General features: G+C 35.5%; 1 protein-coding gene across 9 annotated transcripts in view; it reads left to right on the top strand.

Annotated features, from left to right (window-relative positions):
• Positions 1–22830, top strand: part of LOC131061325 (SPX domain-containing membrane protein At4g22990) — a 103238-nt gene extending 80408 nt beyond the window's left edge. For all 9 annotated transcript variants that reach the window (XM_057994963.2, XM_059213787.1, XM_057994957.2 and 6 more), the window contains 3 exons: positions 3216–3406; positions 4129–4262; positions 22234–22830. In XM_057994963.2, the coding sequence (XP_057850946.2) occupies positions 3216–3406; positions 4129–4262; positions 22234–22472 (564 nt within the window). In that variant the 3' untranslated portion in view covers positions 22473–22830. The remainder of the gene's footprint in view (positions 1–3215; positions 3407–4128; positions 4263–22233) is intronic.
• The last annotated feature ends 1612 nt before the right edge of the window (positions 22831–24442 follow it).

The following is a 24442-nucleotide window of genomic DNA, read 5'->3' as shown; positions in this document are numbered from 1 at the left end:
GTTTCCTATTTTCTAGGAGGATGTTTCGACATTTTGGTGGCCTGCATGTTGGAGTTTGTCAGTTTGGGTTTTGGATTCCTTTTGAGTTTTGGAAAGCTTTGCAATCATGGTACATGCATAGAAAGCAACAAAGTTTGACAAACTTACTATTTTTAGTAAGTGGAGGCGAGAGCAGTTTATTTCTCTAGGTTTTCAGAGAACTTCGCGATGGTGTAACATGCAAATGAATCTGAAGACTTTTCTGGACTTACTATTTTTAGTAAGTTGCGACGACTACTCAGAATGTGGTAAAAATCACTTTGGAAACACTCTCTATTTTTAGCAATGTGCTATTTATAGTAAGTACTATTTTTGGTAGGTTGTTGTGGTCCAGTTCAGAAGTTATGGCATACATTGTAGTTTTTCAGGATTCTAGCCTTCAGATTATTTTGAGCAGTATTCGGTATATGACAATTAAAGTATTTTTTAATACTTTATTTTTATCCCCTTGGCCTAGGCGTAAATGGTGTATGACATAAAGGGGGTCAATTTGATATTTAATTTATCAACTTATAGCCTAAGTCTGGACGCCCATGAAGGTATTTTTCATTAAAATGGATTATGACTTTACAATATATTTGATATTTGTTTAAGGGAGAAATACCTTGTTGCTAAATAAAATATTTAAAAGTCATTTCCCTAAGTTTATGTTGAGTGCTCACTTATTATATTATTGGTAGTTTTAATAAAGTGACTCATCTATGCACTTGGGTGATGAGGGAAGGAGATGGAATGAAATGAAATGAAAGGCAAATTAAAAGAAATTTGAGTGTTAGTGTTTAATCCCTTATTGGAGGGAAAGGAGGTTCGATTTGGAGAGAAGATTATAAGTAAAGGCCTTGGGTTCTCATTTTGGGTATCCAAGAATTTTATAACGAAGTGCTGTCGAAATGGTGTTGGAATGCTTGGAGGAATGCTTACCTCCTAGACTATTTGCTTAGCTTCTCACTTGAAAGATAGCGACTAGTTGAGTTTGGGGACTGTTCTTCACTCAGAAGAATGGATGGATTCATTGCTAGTGTGTGTTTGAGTTTTCTGACTCTGGAGTGCTGTGTGTGGATTTTCAAGTTGCTGGTTTTGGTGTGGCCATAGCATGTGTTCGGGTGTTAGCTCATTCTCGATAGTGGCTCATTCTCTTCCTATGTCCTAGGCGATCATTCTTGTAAGTTGATAGAGCTTAATTTGGTGTATTCATTTTTTAAATGCAAGTCGTACTTCTGCCCTAGCTGTACCATGTTGGGCTGCCTAAGAATGCGTGCAAGAATTCATTTGGGGGTATTTGATGCAGTTTGTTGGGTCTAGCTTAATCGCTTGTCTCATATCTTTCAGTTGCAACTATTTTTGGGTCATTCCGTTGAGTGTGGGCAAAGTTATGAGTTTTTTGGTGAGTTTTTAGGTTGTTGGTCTGCGTTTTTCTAGTGTGGTTTGCTTTTTCAGAGTGTGAAGTTGTTAGTGTGGAGTGCATTCTTGGTGTGGTTGGTCTATGTTGGTTTTGGGAGTGAATATCTTATTATTTGCAGCTATTGGACTTGTTATCAACACTTGATTTGCCATTCTTATTCATTTTGTAATGCTGGTTAGTAGTACTAACAACAAGTTTCTTGATTACTCTTAGTCCTACTTCATAAGTGGAAGAGGCTAGCTTTTTCGCCTATCTTTGGACAAGGATATCTCATAATCAGAAAATCTATATTATGCATTGTAAAGCTGATTAGTAGTACTAAGAACTATCTAATCTGACCCACTGAATAAGAGGAAGAGGCTGGCTTACCGTCTTTCTTTATTATTGTGACACTGTCCTCCTACTGAATAAGCGGTTGAGTAGATTGCAATTCTATTTTCAGTCCCCCCACTGGATAAGTGGTTGAGTGATTGTTGCTATTTTCAGTTCCTTGTAATCTTGTAATTGGTTGGTTGCACCGCCAAAGTATTGTGGAAGTTCTATCACCCGTTGGATAAGCGGAAGGGGCTGGCTTGCCGCCCGGTATTGTACTTTGCATTGAATTTTCCAGCAGATCATTGAGCTAACGATCCCCTTATCACCGTATGCTCTCACCTTCCCACATTGGGCTCTTGGTCATCAGAAAGTGGAAGGGCTGCTTTCAGCGGTGTTTTTGATTATCATTTTCTAATCCTAAAGGGTGCTTTTGGTGCATGTAATTGGAAAAAAATTGAAAAAAATTGAGGGGTATATTTCAGAAGATGCATTGAAGAGCTTGCCAGTGAAAGGTTTATCTAACAAACAGTCTTACATACTGATAAGAATGTGATAGTGATCAAGGGAAGTGCACAGGGATGATAGCTGGCCAAGAGTGGCATGAGATTGTGACTCAAAATGCGATATTACTTTGCTTCCAATACATAAAATCATGCTCTGAAATCCCTTCAATTGTAACTTTTCCCCTTAAATCCCTCTTTTCAGAACCTTTTTTTTCAATATGGTTTTTGTAAGGATGCAAAACATGTGTAAACACTCAATACACATCTTTCATTCATTACAATAGTTTTTTAAGAAAAATTATGCAATGCTAGAGGCATTCCAGATGAGTAGTTTCTGAATATTATTGTGAAAGTTCTCTTTTGAAGATTGTGAAATCTTTCGAAGGCTACTTTGTAGCCAACATTGAGATTGGTAGCCTCTATGAATGTAGGAAAAACTAACTTTTCAAATTATTTTGCAAGCCACCTAGCCCCATAATCTAACTCATTTGACCTCCAAGCATTAATTATACCAGTTTCACAACATTAATGATAATTTGCCGACTCCCTCTCAGTAGAGATTTTCTTCCAACTCATTGTAAAGAAACTTTGATACTAGTGATTACATCAAGTACTTTGGCTGGATTATTGTTATGAACACCGAAATCTCTAATTTTTTTTTAATTTTTTTTGAAAATATTGGTTACCTTTTTTATTGCTTATTTGTTCTGCACATACTGTCTTTAAAGAATTGATCATAAATGAAATGGAGCATGTTTTGTGAGTTTCTATATGTAAATATGAGATTAAATTAATACATGATAGAGTAGACGCTTATGACAATTTTGGATCGAATAAAAGTGAAGAAAAAATCTTTTCGAATAACTCTAGTTTTCATGCAGTTTCTAGTATTCAAGACTGAATTTAGTATAGGAGAAAGGAAAGTATCTTAATGTATTCTTTATGTGCTTGTGCAGGTGCAGCTTTTGATTTATTTTATGCTAAAATATGCAATGGAGATACTGCTTTCTGAATCAAGTGTTGTTACTGCATATTACTTTAATTGGGGTACTAGCTCTGTTGCAATTTTTCTTGCCCTGCTTGGATTAACAGTTCTACCAGTGAATGTTGTTGTTGGCAACTATATCAGCAACATGTTTGAGGACAGGTTTGTATCTTTCTTTATATTCATATATTTTTCAAAGGTCCATTGATTGGAAGTTAAGGAGCTTCGCAATTGCCAAGTCTTACAAAAGTATGACAATTTATTTTCATTAACTTATCAATATTTGATGTTTATTGCTAGTCCTAAAGGCAAATACTATATCTCAACTTAATTGATGCATGTTGAAACATTAAAAATCTAACAAAGATAGTCCAAGACTCTAAACTGTAATATGGATTGTCTGTTAATCTCATTTAGTTTTTTCTCATAATAGAGTTCTTTGTTTGTTCAATGTCAGATATTGAAGTTTTTCAGTTTATGATTAAGTTAAGCAGAACCATATGCAGAGTGTTTCGTCACATATGAATTTTTTGAGAATTCAATTAAAATACCTTAAATTAGTCTTTGGGAAATTGTTGCAAACTAGTAGTGAGCTTCGTTAGTAAAGTTGCTTTCTATATTCTGAAGATTCACTATATAAAAAAATATTATTTAATGTTTTTTTCTCTGTTATACCATTCCAGCGTGAATTACTTTTAATAACATTCGTGGCCTAGATTTATATTCCCAATTGCATTAGAAGGAATAGTTTTTGGGCAACGTATGTGTTTTTTTAAAAAATTTCTTAGGTAGTTGCATACTAGTGGTGTAATTTCAAACATAATATGGATTTATTTATTTACTTGTGTTTTGTTCCCATCTTTGACATTCTATTCCTCCTGCAGGCAAATTTTATTTGTAGCTGAGATATTTACATGCTTGGGTGTATTTATAAGCTTTAATGTGATTTTCCCCTACTCAGTTGCACAGTATGTTTGTGGAGCATTTATCACCTTTGTATCTGCAGAAGTTCTTGAAGGTATGTTTCCTTTATTTCTTTCCCTCAAAGCAATCATCTTATATCAATCACATCATTAAACAGTAAAGGCAGTGGTGTGTGGATACCGATGGATACATGTAGCTAACATTTACTTTGACTCCAACATACATGCAATTAGAGCCCTTTCATAAATAAGTCCATTCTGAGAACATTTAGTGAGCTACGTCCAATTTAAATAATAGAAATATCACTCTGAGAGGATTCCGATGGATACATGTAGCTAACATTTACTTTGACTCCAACATACATGCAATTAGAGCCCTTTCATAAATAAGTCCATTTTGAGAACATTTAGTGAGCTACGTCCATTTTAAATAATAGAAATATCACTCTGAGAGACTACTCTTCAGCTATGCTGCTGAAGAAAAAGATGTTGCCATGCACTTTGCACACAGTTTCACTATTAAGGATCATATCAATAGAAGCCAAATCCCACCAAAATGGAGTCTTGCAATCTTCCAGTATGATTCTTCTTAGATAATCTCTCATGCATGCCAATTTTTTTCAAGAATTGAAGAATTCTGAGTCTGTAATAGAGAGGCCTTCCTTGATGGTATTACTCAGTTAAATTGGACGTTTGATGCTAGCAATCTCAAGCAATACCAGAAATTTGAATCCGATGCCTTACCAATGTCTTCCATGGAACCTTTCCTTGAGCTGTAATTAATTATTTATTTGAGGTCCCTTCTTTTCTTTTGGCAGGTGCAAATTTCCCAGGTTACAAGGGCAGCCTCTTGTTCCCACCCTGTTTTCCCCATAGAAACCCTTTTGAGAAACCTGCTACATTTTATTATATCCTTACAAGAAATAATACAAGCGTGCATAGATATAAAATTTGTGACTTGCAAGATTTGACAAATAAAAAACAAACTTGAATTAATTAAAAAGCATAAATTTCTTGCAAAATAGAGTCACAAAACAAACATATGAAATGAGTCTATAGAACATTGGGGAAGTGTCTTCCATTAGATTTGAATAAAAATGGAGACAATATTATAACATTTGAATACAAAAACCAATAATATGACCACTAATCTCATGATAGATTTGAATAAAAAAGGAGACAATAATGGAACATGTGATTACAAAAACCAACAACATGATACTAATCTCATGAAAAATGCAAGTTATTACAATTTATAATTTCCTCTTTATTGTATACATCCTGTTTGAAATTTGGGGGTCTTGCACTTCGCAATTGATTGCAACTCCATGTTGAAAGTAGAAGACAATGACTCTTCCTTAGGATGGCCATCATCCTCAACTACGATGTCATCCAATCCAATGCCTCCTCTTTTGTTTTTCTCTAAAAATTAGGAATTTCATCTCTTGTGAACATGGGGTTCTCATCCGAGACTATTTATTCTCTATATAGATCAATTTTATCCAAGTCAATTGCCTCGTGACTATTTGAGCCCTCCACCATTTTTGACTGAAGGCCAAAGTTGTATTCATGGAGACAGAGATTATTTTGTGTCAATTTTTTGCACTTGTTCATGTTAATGGCATTGAATAGACTCAAATTATTCTCACATCTAGAGGTCCTATAAGGTTGGGGCAAAATTTGGACGGCTAGCTTTTGAGGATTTGGGGTTTATGTACTCCAATTTTCCCATCTCAAGCAGTTGCAATGAAGACATTCACAACATGCTGAAAATGAGATTCAATAGTCATTTGGACTTGGTACTCAACAAATCCTTAGCACAAATAACATAATTACACACACAAAAAAGAAATTAATTTATGAGAAGCATAGAGAATGAATTTAGAGAATACATTAAGTCCATTTGATTATAATTTCTCATAATTTAAAGATGAAAAATGAAAAAAAAAATTAAAATCCCTTTTGTAGTTTTCCTTTAATGAAAAACTTGCAAGTTATCCTCTAGGACTCAACCCTAGAGTCCTATGTGAGTAACTCACTAGCCAAAGAAACGCTTGTGAGTTTGGTGAGATATCATAGAGTTTTGCAACTATGGTTCACAATTTTGTATGCAAGCAATAATTATACAAATTAAAGATTTGAAGTGAAATGAAGACTGAGATTTTTGTTTCTAGATGCTTGGTTGGTTCTCTCTTAGATAGCTAGTGGTGAAGGGAGCATACTCTTTGAATCATAGTTCACAAACTTGGACTCTGTGATAACTTGACAAATTAAAAAACACTTAAATTTTTTAATTTTTGTTTCCGTTGAAAAACACAAATTACATGTAAAATGCAGTTACAAAATGTATCAAATGAGTTTAGGGGGGCGAGGGGGTCTGGTGGCAGTGGCCCTAGTAGGGTCAAGGGGTAGTGCCCCTAGCAAGGTTAAGGGGTACACTTTTTTTCATAATTTTTTAAAAGGCAAAACACAATGCTTATAAAGCCGAAATGATGTTTTTGGAGTGTTATATCGACATTCTTGACACACAATGTGAGTCAAGGGCTCAAACTCATTGAGTACTCGCTGAAAAATCCACAAAAAATCGTCATTTAATTGCTAAAAAACTCAGTGAGATAGCTCTAGAAAAACTTGTCAAATATTTTTGGCAAGTTTCTAGTGACTTACTCAGATTGCTAACAATGCTTTGAATGTTTGTATCTTAGCAAATCTCTAACAATTAGATCATTGACCTATTCCTTAAGTGTCATCCTCTCAATGCATTTTATTAGGCCATCCATAACCTCTCCATCAGCCCTAAAGTTGCATATGTAGAAAAAATTGGGGTTGAGGTAGTATATTTTAGAACTAATGAGGAGGTGGAGTTGATTTTTCCACCCTCAATTAATAATGTTTCAAATGGGTTTGATTGTTCACATAAGAAATCCTCTCTAAGGAATAAAGTGCCAAAAATGGATACCTTCCAAAGTATGAAGTTGAATCATCCATGGATCAAGCCTGTGTATAAACCGAGTGTGTGAAGATACTCTTGGGGTGAAATCAACAAGGACAATACACTGAGGATTTCTTGTTAGCACTATATCATACATTAGGCATAATTATTTGAACCCTCTCAACTCAAGCCCAATTGCTAGACCTTGAGCTAGGGCGCCAAAAATTTGAACCATACAGCATTGTTGGCTTAACCATTGTGTTGAAGAGGTACACCATTGAAGGGATATCTTGGAAATGTACCTAAAATTTAGTGCTCTAGAATAGAGAGTACATCTTTGAAGGGATATCTTGGAAATGTATCATATAGCATTGTGGGCTTAATCATTGTGCTAAAGAGATACATCTTTGAAGGGATATCTTGGAAATTTACCTGAAAGTTAGTGCTCTAGAATAGAGAGTGAGGTGTATCCCTTGCAAAAATAATACTAAGAGGCCAATATGCAAAGAGAGAAAAGGGCTAATGAATTGAACCCTTAACTAATTATAAGAAGTGGTGATCTCCACTAGGTCCCCCTTATAAAAGAAATCGATCCTAGGAAGAGGATCCTTGGTGGTGTTGAAGACAATATCCTTAGTTTTACTAAAGTTGACCACAAGTTGAAAAAGATCACAAAACTTAGAAAGAACATCAAGTTGTCTTCCTAGGCCATTATAAGAGTGATGTCCTCAACAAGTAATGACAGAATAAGAATCTAGGAAATTTAGTGAATAATTTGTCCACATGCTTGTATGATGCAACATGATCCTCAATTTGGTTGGAGGAACCTGGGTTTCTTGGGATTTTTTAATCAATATAAAATCTCACTAGAACAATTTCTAAAGGAGTTCTATAAGTTGATCAACAAATCTTCTCTTTATTAGTTTGTCTGAGATGCTTTGGATTCTTTGCTTGTCAAAGTCTCCTAGATCATGCTCAAGATTATATCTTCTCTGAGTTCCTAATAAATCAAACATCAAGGGTGATTGACAATACTAGCCCAAATTCTATGTCAAAAATGAGGGAAGAAACATAAATATATGTAGAAATAGGAATAAGCACATGATAATTTGTTCATAACTAAGAAATTTAGATGAGAAAGCTCTTCAAATAAGTAGGTGATGTAGGAGCATCTTGCCTACTCATGGCAAAATGGGAATCAAAACAAGGTACGAACATCCATCAAATATTAATGTGAGGGGTCATTCTCTAAAAGCTGGGAATGAAGAGAGAAACCGAATGCAAAGAATGAAGAGTTCACTTAGACGACTAGTTCTTAATTTAGAACGTCGTCTTGTAAACTCTTTATATATGGTTGTATATCGTTGAATAATTAATCTGATTATTTTGAGCAATCAATTTTTCAAGTATGGCTTGGGTATTTCCTGGGAATTCAGGTTCGCTGTGAAGGATCCACAACGAACCCAGATACCCAGGAAGTACTCTAGGGCTGTGTTGATGTGTGTTTAGTGACACTCGCCAACATAATAAAACACCAAGTATTCGATCCTCTCTTGAACAAGGAAACCTCAAATGCTAAACAATGTGATCAAATAAGGCAACTCCAAGGTTTACAATGCAAACAATGCGACTTTATGATTGATAGGCTCAGTGAATGATGTGATTGCTAATATCACAAAGGGATTTACACTTTGCTGGAGCTGGAATTTGAATACTAAACTAACTTGAACTTCAAAATAAAAGACAAAAAGGGATAAGGTTAGAGAAATCTAATCTAAGAGCCTAAGGACAATGATGATAATAGACAGTGGTTAGATAGATGGATCCCACAAATCAAACTTTGCTTTGCCATGAGGAAACAACTACACAAAACTAATGCAATCTCCAAAGGTAACAAAGGATTTTTGTATTGTAAACATTCATCCAAATACCCAATATCGGTGCAATCCAAATGAATATCCACAATTGAACTAGTGCTAAATTAGGTTCAGATTAACTATACACTGCAATCTGTAATCAACATACTACAAATGGTATAAACCAGAATTCCATTGAATATCATCACATTTCTCCATTACAATAAATGAAATTCAACTAAAACTTGAGAAGTAGAAACCATGAAAAATGTTGAAACAACACACATAGATCCACCATATCTTCAATGAAAATCATGTATTAATTCCAGTAGTGTTGGAAACAATCTCAGATCTGCTCCTCCTACTGATACTTCTAATTATTAACCCTTCCAAATGAAAAGGCCAAGCCTTTATAGACTTCACAATTACAAATGAAGGGGCCCAAATCGATTCTAAATCAATGGCCAAGATAATTCAAGGAAACCGTGAAGTGAGGAGTTATAACTAACACCTCCTTACATTTAATATCTACCAATGAGAAAATTACAATCTCTTTTGTGCAAGTCCTTTTGAGGAAAAGGACTAATGAAAATCAACATTTCCTCAATGGCACAATTTTCAAGGAGTGGATAATGACACTTCATTCAATGCATCCACATGTCCACTTGTTGATGAGTCAGGTTCAATGAATCCAGACATGTTGACTTGATTTATTTGATTGGTTGTTGGTAAGTAGATGCCACCTCAACTTGCATTTATTGTAAACTTTTATCTCCTTACCCTTTTGTAGCAATATCTTTTGATACTCAACATCATCTGGTGTTTTGACTGATTGTGATGGTTCATGTTCTCAAATTGCATCATCTTCTTTGGATGAGTTTCTAACTTTGATTGACTCTTCTAGAACTATCTTCCCTCCAATTTCCTTGTCCTTGGGCTTCATTGTGCACTTCCTCTTCATCTTCATCTCAAGTTCTTCTTCATTGATACCCTTGACCATGATCTCTTTGAATGTCATCTTGAAGTGTAAATTTTGCCTTGATCTTCTTGTCATAGTTGAGCAATCCTCCACATTGTAATGCTCTTCATCTTGTAATGTCATGTGCTTGTGCATCTTGATGTCGTCCTGCATTGATCTTTTTGAGTCCTTCACCTTGATCTTGGATTTCCAAGGAAAATCCAAGGCTGGTGTAGAATCTTTATTCATAAAGTAATGTTCTTTAAAAGCTCCCTCTTTGTCATCCTCTTGATCCTTCCTCACACTATTGAGTTCTTTCCATCCACTTCCATGTTATCTTCTTGAATTCCTCTCTCTTGCATTGTTGAGGTTGTGATGTCCTTCCTCTTGTTGAGTTCCTTTCCATGAAATCATTCCTGAATAAGTAAACAACTTGAATCATAATAGCGAATGAAACCCTAGATTAAATTAGGACTCCCAAATGCATGCGAAAATTTAAGGAATTCACTTGAAATACAATTTACTCTTAAGCACTTTATGAAATAAGTGAAGACCATGGTCTGTTCTATTTGATATATCACTTGGAATTCTCTAATCATGTATGCAAACCTGTCATAAAACCCTTCTAGAAACCTTTCAATAGTTAAAGAATTTTCAAAATGTAAATCTGAAAGCTTTCGCTATAATTGGCTTACATATTAGACATGGAATGAAGAATAAACCTTACTCTTTGCCTCTTTAGGTCTGAAAAATCAAATGTTTGTAATTGTGAATTTCACCTCAAATATGAGTTTCCAATTTTTGCATATCTGAGTCTTAGTGTGTGCATGGGGTCCAAGAAGTTTCTTATAATTCGCTGCAATATGCTCCTTGGTTGTTGACTTCTTCTCTTGAATTTCGCTTGGAATGATGTGATAATGACTCCTTGGATCTTGCTTATGTATGCACTTCATTTCCTCATCTAGCAAGGAGGTCGGCTTGTTCATGTTCTATATTGTTTTCACCTTGTTTTTTATTTCCAATTTCAATCTACCTTTCAAGTTGGTTGCTTGCTCCATAGTTTTGCATTTGAATTTTGGATTGTTGTGATTTTATTTTTGCCCCAAGTCGGCTTCCTCCTTTCCTTGGGCAGGGATTCTATATATACGAGAACTTTTAGAGATTTTACCTTGTCATAAATTGCACTTTCACATTCCATTTCGGAGATTTTGGGTGGTTTGGAACAAAACTTTTACATTTTGTCCTTCATTTAGTCATTAATTTTCAGAATGTTTGAGTAGTTAGGAACTGAATTTTCTTCATTTTTTGCATCAAAACTTTGAGTTCATTCATTTTGCATAAGAATTTCAAATTAAGCAGTTTCTTATCAGAAATTGAAGGCATTGAGGGACTTTGAATCAAAATTTTAGGTAGTCAAGAACTTTCCCAAGCAGAATTTTATGTTTTGAGTGAACTCAACACCCAAGCCATCAAGCATTCTTCATCAGAAATTGGGAGTGTGAATGAACTCTAGGAGGGAATTTGAACTTGTGAAGGAACTTAAGAGCCGAATCCTTGGTGGAAAAATGGATTGTGAAAGAACTCAGGGACCCTTCCCCTTGGCGGAAAATTAGGTTGTGAAGGAACAACACACCCATTGGTTGAGCGAATTTTTCACTTATGTAAGAACTTAAGAACCCTACCCTTGGTGGAAAAATGGATTGTGAAAGAACTTTGGGGTGGAAATTACTTACAGCTATCAACCACCTCTCACAGTTTTGAACAACTTTATCTTGGAATTTAACCTTACCCCCTTGCTCAAACTCTTCATCTTTTCATTTTCAATCCCTTCACATGTCAAGGACAAATTTTCTCAATTTTCCTTTTTTGTCAAGGTTAGAGAATCCGACCTTGACAAGGAATTCACATTCTTGGGTTTTTTTTTTCATTTTTTACACAATATTTTTAAAATTTCAATTTTCTTGACAACTTGTCTTGACGACATTTTGCAATATTTTTGCATTTTTGACAACTTTGACAACATTTTATAACTGTGACAACATTTTATAACTGAGACAACATCAAAGCTCATTCATGGATTCTGGACCTGGACCTTGAATTCCTGACTTGATCACACCCTCTCAAGGATTGATCAATACACTTTTTCAAACTGACAAGACATTGATACCTTTCACAAACAAGGACTAAAACTACTGCCAAGCTAACTAAAACTAAGCGAAACGACTAACCTAACAAGAGAAAAATGTCGGGGTTCCCATTTGCAATGGGACATGTGTGTTTTAACACAACAGGGTGTACCCAAGCGAAAATGCCAAAATATGTGCATGCATATGAAATAAATATAAAATAATTTTTTCATCAAATGTCTATATGAATATACCAAGCGAATCTCAATATGAAGCCTTTAAATATTTAGAAGCAAAATATGAAGTTCCTAGGACAATGTATGATCCTTTTGATGAAGAAGAATATGAATATTAAATGCTGATTGTAATTTGAATTTTTATTGTGTAATGACATTTTGAGACTTAGTAAATATCACACAAATCCCATTCCCATACCAGCACCAACAACTTAGCTACAATGGAATACCACAATCAGTGTCTGTTCTTATGGAAACATTTTCCAAGCTCGAGAGAAATCAAAGCGAACATAATAAATGCTCGTTGGTTTTACAACAAAAAAAATTGAAGCAGAATTTAAAGATGTAGAGGTGTAATTTGGAACTAGGGTTTTGCCAAAGTAGGATAAGACCACCAATTAACGAAATTAGCCAATAAATTGAAAGAGGGGTGAATCCAATAGATCTAGCCTCAATCCTATTACAATATTCAATGATGTATTAAACAATGGAGACGATGAATCCTTAATTAGATTTACACAAACGATGTTTTTAAAAGAAACAATCATGAATTGAAACTAGAAATAGAAACTATCTAAGCAATCTAGATAACTAGATGACCATTAAAGAAACAATACATTATTCTAACACCTTCCCTTAATGGTCATCATGCTAACTACCAAGAGAAAAATAGAGAAGGCTGCCCCCTTCTTCTTAGAAGGCTCCGCGACAAGACCTTGCCACTGACCTTACCAGAATTTGCAGAACTTCTGGATATCACCACAAATCATCCAACTTGATGTTGGGTAACAAAGGTATCACTCCATGTAGCTAGAGACATCGAGATGAAGATGAAAATGAAACCACGATTTTGAGGAAAAATCAACAAACCCTGAAATTGAAGTTTACAAAACATCGTTTTTTTGGAAAAAAACAGTAAAAACCTCACCAAATCCTTACATCTGGAAAAGTTTATTAAGTTCAGAGGGCAACTTGGTGTCGGAGACATATTGACCATTAAGGGAGGGTATTAGAATATCTTCTACTTTTTGTTGATGATTTTAATAGAAAAATGTGGGTGTATTTTCTTAATGAGAAATCATAGATGTTTGCGGTGTTTCAAAAGTTCAAAGCATTAGTTGAAAAAGAGTCTGGTCAACCAATTGTTACTCTTCTGCCTTCTCCCATTTTTGTGAACAACATGGCATCAAGTGCCAACTTACTACACCTTACACTCAGCAAAACAGTGTCGTTGAGTAGGGTAACCACACGATTACCGAAATGGCTCGGTTTATGCTTGAACATGAGTGTTCCAAAGAAATTTTGGGTTAGTCTCTCTTCTGAATCGATCTCCTACTATGGTTGTGAAGAAGAAGACTTCGGAAGAGGCCTAGTCAGGTTGCAAGCCCAGAATTAGTCACCTGAAGGTTTTTGGCTCCATTGCTTTTGTCTGGATGCTTGATGCCAAACGCACCAAGTTGGATGCCAAGAGCCAAAAACTCATCCTAACGGGCTACAATGATACGCACAAAGCCTACCGATTGGTTGACATTGAGACAAATTGTATCATCTTCAGTCGTGATGTGGTTTTTGATGAGGAACGAGGGCCATTTCAACTCTCTCGTCCAATTGTGGATTCAGAGGATTAGCCTTTGAAGGCTTCAGACTTGGGTGTCTGTCTTCCATTAGGTCCACCTGATGGGAGGGTTCCAGTTGCTCCAACTCCCGCACCTACACTGGTTCCTTCTCTTTCAGGATCACCTAGACACGCAGCTGCTCCACTTGACTTTCCTTAGGATTCCTCTAATCTTCTCTTTGATGAACCTAGTCTTGTTGCACCTCCTGCATCTAATTTTGGCACTTCTCTTTGGCCTAAACGGTAGGCTAAGGCAATTGTTGATCTTCATGATGATGAGCTCATCGAGGGTAGAACTGCTTGGAAGAAGAGCAAGCATCGTGATTATGTCAATTTTTCTCTCATGGCTAACATTCACAATGTGTATGAACCACAAACATACATAGAGGCGAAATGGATACCTGAGTGCGAAAAGGCTATGGCAACTGAGCTCCAGAGCTTGCTGAAAAATAACACTTGGGTTCTGACCAATCTTCCTCGAGGGAAGAAACCCATTGGATGCAAATGGGTCTATAAGGTAAAATACAAGGTTGATGGTACTTTGGATAAGTACAAGGTTTGTGTCATTGCCAAAGGCTTCTCTCAACGTGAAGGAATTGATTACGAGGAGACCTTTGCTCCGATAGCAAAGATGAGCACCATTAGATTAGTCCTAGCCATGGCAACCCATTGTGGCTGGAAGGTTCATCAGATGGATGTCAAGAGTTCCTTCCTGAATGGTGAGTTACAGGAAGAGGTCCACATGATGCAACCTTCTCGATTCAAGGTTGCCGAAAAAGAACACCAAGTACTCAAACTGGTGAAAGCACTCTATGGCCTCAAATAGGCTCCTCAGGCATGGTACATAAAATTTGATAAGTACCTCATAGATCAGGGTTTCTAGAGGAGTCCTTCTGACTCAAATTTGTATGTCAAGACTACTGGCAGTGATATCATCATTTTGGTTATTTATGTTGATCAGATCATCATTGGCAACTCAACATCTTTCATTCACAGAATAAAGTAGAATTTAAGCTAGTCTTTTGACACGACCGACCTTGGGCTTCTGCACTACTGCCTAGGTGTTGAGGTTTGGCAATAGTCTCATGGCATCTTCATCTCTCTATCCACATATGCCAGGTCTATGGTAGACAAGTTCCGAATGCAGGATAGAAAACCCGCATCTACACCTATAGAGAGAGGCTTGAAGATGTCGGCCAAATCTGGTTCTCCAGTTGAGAATGAATCTGATTCCAAGCAACTAGTGGGTAGTCTAATCTATCTCACCTCCACTAGACCCAATCTGAGCCATGCAGTGAGTTACATATCTCGCTTCATGACAACTCCTACATTAGAACATTGGGTTGCAGCAAGGTAGATCCTGCGCTATGTCAAGGGCACTTTGGACTTTGGTATCCTTTATGGATGGACCAAAGATCCCAGATTCGTCAGTTTTACAAATTCGGATTGGGCAGGCTTTATTGATAACATAAAGTCCACATTTGGGTATGTCTTCAGTTTGGGCACAAGTGTTGTCACTTGGACCAGTTTGAAGCAACAAGCCGCAACTCTTTTCTCGACGGAAGCTGAATATTGAGGAACAGTCAAAGCAGCTTGTGAGGCAGTCTGGCTTCAATGGATGCTTTCAAACGTCCAGTTGTCTCAAGCCAGTCCTACACCTCTCTTCTGTGACAATCAAGGGATGTTGAAACTCGTCAAAAATATAGTCTTCCATGAGCGGACCAAGCATGTTGAGTTTCATTTTCACTTCATCTGCAAGTTGGTTGAAGATGGATCCGTGGATTTGAAGTATGTTCCTATTAAGGACAAGACTGTAGATATCTTCACCAAGTCCCCTACATCTGAAAAAGTTTGTTAAAGTTCAGGCGGCAACTTGGTGTCGTAGACACATTGACCATTAAGGGAGGGTATTAGAATAATATCTCTATTTAGTTATTTAATGGTCAATTTTGTAATATACTGTAAATATTAGGAGTTTCTAATTTAGTGTTTATTATCGGTTGTTTCTTAATAGAAACATTGATCCCTTTGTAATCTATATAATGATCTTTTGATCATTCATTAATTGAATCAATTTTTCACCAAATACTCTTGTATTAAATCCAACTAAGGAAAGGGTTGAGATTTTTTATTAGATTCACTGGTTAGGGTTTGGTTCCCTCTTTCCAAATTGAATTGTGAGAATGCTAAACTTAGGGTAAAATAGGTGATTATTGAAGAGGTCGAGCATAAACAGTGAGCTACAGTCGTACGAAGACACCAACCTGGTTTTGAGTAGAAGATTTTGATCTATTCCTAGAAGTTTGACTTGATTTTTCGGGATTGTGCTGCTCCTCGCCCTAGTCCTCCGATTTCTTGTCATCAAAAGGTGAACCAACTCGTCTTTACGAATCTTGTCAACCCTCCCAAACGTAGCTCTATACCTGTTTCCTGCACACACAGAGAAGGGTGAAATTGTTGGGAATAGGGGTTTGCCTAAGTCAAACCCCGGTTTAGGAATTGACCTTGAATGAAATAATGCAAATACTAGAATAAATGCTAGATAGATATACCTCAAATCTACACTTGTTGATGACGATGATGCTTTGCTCTTTGAATGTAATGACAAATGTTGTATGAAATGGCATGAACATGACAAAACCCTAATCACACACACATCCTTGCATGAGAATTGACATAAATTTGCTCCACAAGAATATGCAACCTTGAAGATCTTTGAAAATGCTTAATAATGAATGCTTCACGAATGTACAAATGATAGGGACAGATAATTGATTGCTATAGGTGAAAATGAGTTGAGAATGATGCCTTATATAGGATTTTTATAATCAAAATCACCTCTAGGCCAACTTAGAATTGATATATTTTCGCACAGAGCTAGATTTGAATAGGATAAGATTGTCCAATTATCCTCCCAAAATTGGGGGAAATTTTTTTAGGCCCAAGTAGCATAGTGAGCTAGTCCTATCAACTTTTTCTTATTTTCTAGTTATGCGAGCTATCTTAACTCTAATGCTAAATCTAGCTCGATGTCTCAAACCAATATGTGTAGATATACAAAATATGCTTTGAGAGTTAAAATTAAGGTAGGATTAAGGATAAATGAAGATAAAATTATTAAGGGCCCAAATGAGAGTGTGATGATGTAATAATGTGGAATATGATCCATAATATTGAATTAAATATTAATTAATTACAATAAAGGTCTTATAATGCATAGAGGAAAAGGAAATACTAAAATAAGTGCTAGGAGAGTGTGAAACTGGACACACTAATAAAAGCGTACAATTTACGACGCTACATTTAGCCTCCACTTTAGCAGAGTATGAACTTATGGTCATACTCTCAGTAAAGTAAAAAGATGAGAGAGAGGAGCAATTAGGAGTGAGATCACATGGAGTATAAGACATCACTAATTTCGAGGAACCAAGCTCCCAATCTTAGGATCTTAACTCACACAATCACATGCAAGGACACACAACACAAAAGCTAAAAACCACAAAAACGGACCTCAAGTCAACTAGTCGTAAAGACCTCGATAATCAAAATGTTTGAACCACTAATAAGAATGCACGTGATCACATAAAAAGAGAAAGAGCACGCATCAACCATGAACTATAAATAGCAAAGCTATGAGCTCATGATGAAAAGAAAAGAGTGAGGCATGGATACACATTCTAGTTGTGTTTTTCTAGGTGATCCATGTTGGGGAGGAGAGTAGGAATAGTCTAGCTGTGTTTTGCTAGTTCCACTCATCTGGTTGTGTATGCAACTATTTTGTTTCAGGTGTTAAGTATATCATATAAGAGTTTGTTTTCTCTGGTTTTGAGCATGCAACAATCCATGTAAGACATGAAATGAAAATGCAAATGTGTGTCTAGTATTGGGAACATCTCATGTAAGAGTTTGTTTTCTCTGATTTTGAGAATGTGTAACGTCGTTTAAAACATAAATGTTGTGTCTAGTTTCAAGCATGAAGAATCTTGTGTAAGAGTTTGTTTGCTTTGGTTTCGAGAATGAACACCCCATTTAAGAAATTGAAAAATTGTTACAATATAGTGTCTTAAGGAAGCTAGAAACAAGGATACCCACCTTCAACACCAAGGAGATATCCTTTTAGGCAACAATGTTCATAAATCGAAGCTAAAGAAGCAATACTCTTATAAGCAAGGATAAGACAAGTGTAAAGGGAATCCTTGGAGGAGAAGAGATCTTTTCTCAAAAGACATCTACCTCAAAGAGGAGTTTCTTGAACAAACATAACATTTTCTACCAAAAGAAAAGGAAGGGGAACAAGAATGCCTACCTTCCACCTATTACTAGGTAAAGGGGATTCTTGATGAAGGATGACACACTTTTGACCTAAAGTGAGGGATTTCTTTATAATAGTTATACATTGCCAAGTGTAAAAGATGTAGTCAAGGATACACACCTCTTGCATGAGAGAGAATCCTTGAGAAAACAACTTCACACAAGGAATGACATCAAATCATAAGCAAACACCACTCAACAAAGGAAAAGTAGATCCTTAGAAAGGATAAGAAAGATCAATGCCCCCCAAGCGTAGGGACAATGAGAAGAATTACACACACAACCTCTAAGGAGAGATTAGTCGTAAGCAAATGCACAATGACTCAAATGAAATAATATTCAATGCAAGAAAATACATCAAGATATGCTAAATGCAACTCTAAAGAAGAGGTAATCTTCAAAGAAGGAAATATTAAGATGAAGGATCACATCCCCCTTAAGGAGAGGTTATTAATAAGAGACGCACCATTTCATGCAAGAAAGGACATCAAGTTATGAAGAATGCAACCCAAAAAGGAAATAGTGCCATAGGGTGAGGAGCAACATAATAGGAGCTTGAATGTTATTTGAAATGTTTATGAAAAATATGCCATCTATCGTTAACTATTATTTTATGTTATTTTTATGGTCTTTGGAGCTGCAAATTGGAAATATGGACTTTGAAATAGTCTAGACAGGAACCTTAAAATTTGGATCTACATTGGGAGAACCAGGGCCTTGGGCACCTTGGTCCTAGGACAGGGGCACTTTGGTCCTAGGACAGGGGCACTGGGTGCCTTGGTTCCTGGGTACCAGGCTGAAGTTTATGTCTTTGTTTAGGGTAGAGAAGAGTAGGACTAGGGTGTTGGGTGCCTTGGTCTTGGGACAGGGGCGTTGGACGCCCTAGTCCCTGGGTACTGAGTTGAAGTTTATGTCTTTGTTTAGGGTAGAGAAGAGAAATCAAGTTGACATAAAGAGGGTGGGACAAAACACTATCTTGTTGTAATGCCATATGGAAATGAGAAGATGTAAATTCACCAGACAATGGAGGGGATGTTGACAAAGGAAGAGGTTGGAAATCTTGCTTTTCATTAGAAAAGTGTGATTTCTCATTACTTTCAAGACTTTGTTGCACACATCCTAAAACTTGTCCATTGTATCCATGTGTAGGATCAAGAGAGGGTTTTCTCTTAGGTGGAATTGGAGGATTGAAGTTTAAAGAGGTCCGATCAATTTCTAGACATGTGTTAGGATAAAGATTTTGAGTATCAAATTTAGGCATCTTAGATTTTCAACAAAAAGGTGTAAAATCTAATGACCCCCAATCATCCTCCATGAGTTCTTCTTTAGGAACATCTTTAGTAGGAGATTGTGTATTTGTCCAAATTGGAGAAATGATTGTAGGAACTAACAAAGTATATTGTACTTCATTATTATGTGTAAGAAACTGCATGATAATCAGATTGATGATTCACTCCACCCTTAGGCTTCTCAACAACATGAATGGTATTGATTTGATCTTGGTTAGGTTCTTCATCTTTAGGAGAGAGAGCATTGAAAACATGATGGGAAATGGCATTATCCTCTTGTTCTAAAGTATCTTCATGACAAACCTTAGGACAGGGACAATCATGTCTCATTTATGCTTATATAAGGGAAAGATTATTGAAATGAATACAAGGTGAGGTGCTATTAAAGGAATTCTCACTCATATCACCTTCTTTTACCATAATATCATCCTCCCTCATGGAGGAGGAACATATTAAGAGAATAATCCACACCATTCTCCAATGGTCTTGCATCAATATGTCCTCTTTAGGGAGAGAAAACTTGGGATAGGAATCATTGAAAGGCTCATAAAGGGGATTTTCATATATCTTAAATCCTTGCTTGACTTAAGAGCATCCTCGTGCAAAAACAAATTTGACAGTTTTCTAATTTAAGAAAAAGGAAACTTGCAATGAAAGAAGCAAATGTAATGAAATAAAGCATAAAAGGACTAATCTAAACTCATGCAACAATGCATGAAAGAACTATACTTTTTTTTGTATTTTTACTATTTTGAAACATGCAAATTAGAAGATGCAATGGAAGAATGAACTAGATTTAAAAACACAATTGAACAATTATGCAACCCACAAGTCAATCTTAGGAAACTAAATTAAGGTTTTTATGCATGAAAGAAGTCGGGTTCACCAAAATGTAAGGTGTAATTTGGAACTAGGGTTTCACCAAGTAGGATAAGACCACCAATTAACCAAATTAGCTAATACATTGAAAGAGGGGTGAATCCAATATATCCAGCCTCAATCCAACTAAGGAAAGGGTTGAGATTTTTTATTAGATTCACTAGTTAGGGTTTGGTTCCCTCTTTCCAAGTTGAATTGTGAAAATGCTGAAATTAGGGTAAAATAGGTGACTATTGAAGAAGTCGAGCATAAACAACGAGGTATAGTCGTCGTATGGAGACACCAACCTAGATCTAAGTAGAAGAAGATGATTCAGATCGGTTCCCAAAAGTTTGACTTGATTTTTTGGGACCGTGTTGCTCTTTGCCTTGGTCCTCCGAATTTCTCGTCGTCAAAAGGTGAACCAATTCATCTCTGTGAATCCTATCAACCCTCCCAAACACAACTAATTGTTGGGGATAGGGGTTTGTCTAAGTCAAACCCAAGTTTAAGAATTAAGCTTGAATGAAATAATGCAAATACTAAAATAAAATGCTAGATAGATGCACCTCAGATTTGCATGATGCTTTTCTCTTTGAATGTAATGACAAAATGTTGTATGAAATGGCATGAACATGACAAAACCCTAATCACACACAAATGCTTGCATGAGAATTGACATGACTTTGCTCCACAATGCTTGATGATGAATATGTAGCCTTGAAGATCTCTGAAAGTGCTTGATAATGAATGCTTTACAGATGCACAAATGATGGGGATAGATAATTGATTGCTTTGGGTGAAAATGTGTTGAGAAAGATGTCTTATATAGGATTTTTATAATTGAAATCACCTTTAGGCCAACTTAGAATTGATATATTTTCCCATAGAGCTAGATATGAATAGGATAAGACTGCCCAATTATCCTCCCAAAATTTGGGGAAAAAAGTTCGAGACTAGGTAACCCAACGACCTAGTCTTATCAATTTTTATCGATTTTCTAGGGATGCGAGCTATTGTGATACTAATGTTAAATCCAGCTTGGTGGCTCAAACCAAGATGTGTAAATATGTGAAATCTGCTGTGAGAGTTGAAATTGAGGTAGGATTAAGGACAAATCAAGATAAAATGATAAAATGTACACCTAAAATTAAGAGCCTAAATAAGAGTGATGATGTAATAAAGTGGAATAAGACCCATAATATTGAATTAAATATTAATTAATTACAATAAAGATGGAATACTAAAATAGGTGCTATGAAATTGGACACATTTACGATGCTACAAAAATGAACATGCAATTGAATCTGGCATTGTTATACAATTTGTCTTTTGTAATCAGAATGACCTCTCTTATACTAGTATGCCCTTTTACGGCTTGAAGAGTATTGAATATTACTCTTTCATCTTGTTTCCTAGGTCATGTGCGTGGTTGTTTCTAAAAAGGATAAACCCGTCATGGCTTGGCCTCAACGAATGTTGTTAATAATTAATACACTGCAATTTTTTGGATTAGTTAATTTGGTTTGTTCTAAATATTTGTTAAATATCCACCTTTCCTGTAGCAAGAGTTGAGTGGCGCAGGACTAACGTGCTAGTAGAAACAGTCACTGTTCTTTAGTTGTGATTATAAACTTTTCCTTGTTTTGGGGTCTCAGTCACTTGTTTGTGGGGAAATCCACCCGTCACTGAATTACATGTCAATTGATTTACTCTGTTGTTCATGCCCAAATGTGTTCTTTTCGGAAAGAATATTATTTTTCTCTGTCAAATTTGGATACTTAATAATTTCTGGTAGAATGTTTGGGGTTTTCATTATTTCTATGGATTTCTCAGTGGTATTTTAAATAATGCCTAAACTCCTATAATGTTTGGATATTTCCAGGTGTAAACCTCTCATTGTTATCTAAGGTCATGTCTTCAAGGCTTGCGCGGGGAACATATAATGGTGGATTGCTATCGACAGAAGCTGGAACATTGGCTCGCGTGGTGGCAGATGTCACGATTACATTGGCAGGATATCTAGGGCGGGGTCTACTTCTCAACGTAACACTACTTCCTACACTGATCGTTGGAGTTCTTTCGCTTTATGCAACTGTCTCCACTTACAATTCACTATTTTAGCTTTTTTGTTCAAATCTTTTATGTCTCTCCAGTTCGAATGGCTGTAGAGCTTGTACGATAAGAATTTCTCATCTCTATCCAATTGTGTAATATGCATTGCATACTAATCAATTAAAATAAAAGAAAGGTTCCCTGGAATTCTGTGAAGAATAAGGTATTTTTTTTTATATTGAATCAAAGCAGATTATAAAGAATGGATGTTTGGTAGTTATAGGAAATTAAACATTGTCTGATCATGAGTACAAAGCGGGAGAGAAAAATTCATTTTATATATTGAGCAACTTTACATTGACAAACATTGTTATCAGATTGTAAATGTTCTTTAATTTGTTGAAGCTGATCCATAATTTTCCTTTTCCATGTTACATAAAACTTAAAACTTGGAGCTGTAAAAACAAATAACAGCACCTGAAAGAGTACAACTTTAATGTTTAGAATTTTATGGTCGCAGTTCTTTGTTTGAATGTTCAGAGCCAAATCCAGACCCTCCATTCTAAATTTCTTTTCCTTTCTTTGAAGACATGCCATGTGCCTATAACTTGTTCGCCTCTATGGATCGGATATCATAAAGGATATTTGTAAAAAGAAGTAATTTGCACTTTTATAATTCTAAAATATAAATAAAACGAATAATAGTGGGGGAAGTATAACATGATTTCAATAATTTTCTCTCCTAGAATCACACTATTTGGAAAATTGAAGAGGAAATTAGCTAAATAACTTCTAATGTTACCCTCAATTCAAAAATATTTGAAAAGTTATATAGATGTAAGATTAAAAAATCTGATATGTATATGTATATTTTATTCTAGTTACATTGTTTAATTTTATGTTTTTTAATTCTATACAACATTAAGTTTAGACCAGTAACAAAATTAAGTGATAAGATTTATAATAATCACCATTTCAAAGTACTAATAAAAATGCAAAATGCAATCTTGTAGCAACAATATATTTTAGCTCTCTAGATTACTTAATGCAAATTTAAGCAATGTTTAATAGAATCAAAACGTCTACAATAATAACATTAGTGACATAATTTTTATGTTATTAGAATGAATCTAAGTTCAATAGTTGTAATGGGGTTGGTTTCTCACCTATGATGATATTTTCAATTTTTGGTTTTAACCTCAACTTTATCCTTAACAATCTTCGAGCTCGTGGTCACCTCATCAATGCTTTTTGGAAACTTGACATTATCCTTGAGTATCTATGTTCTTACAATCACCTCTTCAATTCTTTTTGTAAGATGAATTTTTGTCTCTTTACAGACATCTTTACTTTACCATGCTATATGCTCAAGCCAATTATTAGCAATGTTTGGTAGCTCATGTTCTCAATGCTTCTAATAGTAACCAAGCACAAAGACATTCACAAATTTTTAAAATATGAGTACATAAGAGCTTACATATTCATATCTTTTTCATTTAATCTTTATCTTATTCTTATGGTTTGATTCTAGATTCTCCACACAAGACATTCACAAAAATTTTTAAAATATGAGTACATAAGAGCTTACATATTCATATCTTTTTCATTTAATCTTTATCTTATTCTTATGGTTTGATTCTAGCTTCTCCACAGTAGGATTAATCACATCCAATCAAAATCTCTGCTTCTTTGGCTAAGTTTTTGAGAGAGGATTTGGGAACATTTAAGAGTTGATCATCAACCATACATGCTTACATTGCTTTGTTAGTTGCCTAGTGATCACCTACACAATACTTGGTAATAATGCGACATCCCAACTCAAAATTGTCACACATTTGATGAAAACTAACTAAAACTTAGTGGAATAACATTTGGCTTTGTAATTGCCCAATTTCTCAGCACGCTCTTGTATGTATATTATTATTTACTATTATTCATTATAATTATTCCACAAAATTTTAAAATATGAGCACATTATCTTAGTTATTAGATCTTACATTTACATATCTACCTTTTTTTCATTTAATCATTATCTTAAA

The sequence above is a fragment of the Cryptomeria japonica genome, chromosome 11 (assembly GCF_030272615.1).
Source record: "Cryptomeria japonica chromosome 11, Sugi_1.0, whole genome shotgun sequence".
In the NCBI taxonomy this organism is placed as follows: domain Eukaryota; kingdom Viridiplantae; phylum Streptophyta; class Pinopsida; order Cupressales; family Cupressaceae; genus Cryptomeria; species Cryptomeria japonica.
Note: the sequence above shows the minus strand (reverse complement) of the source record. Positions and strands in the feature narration are given on the sequence as shown.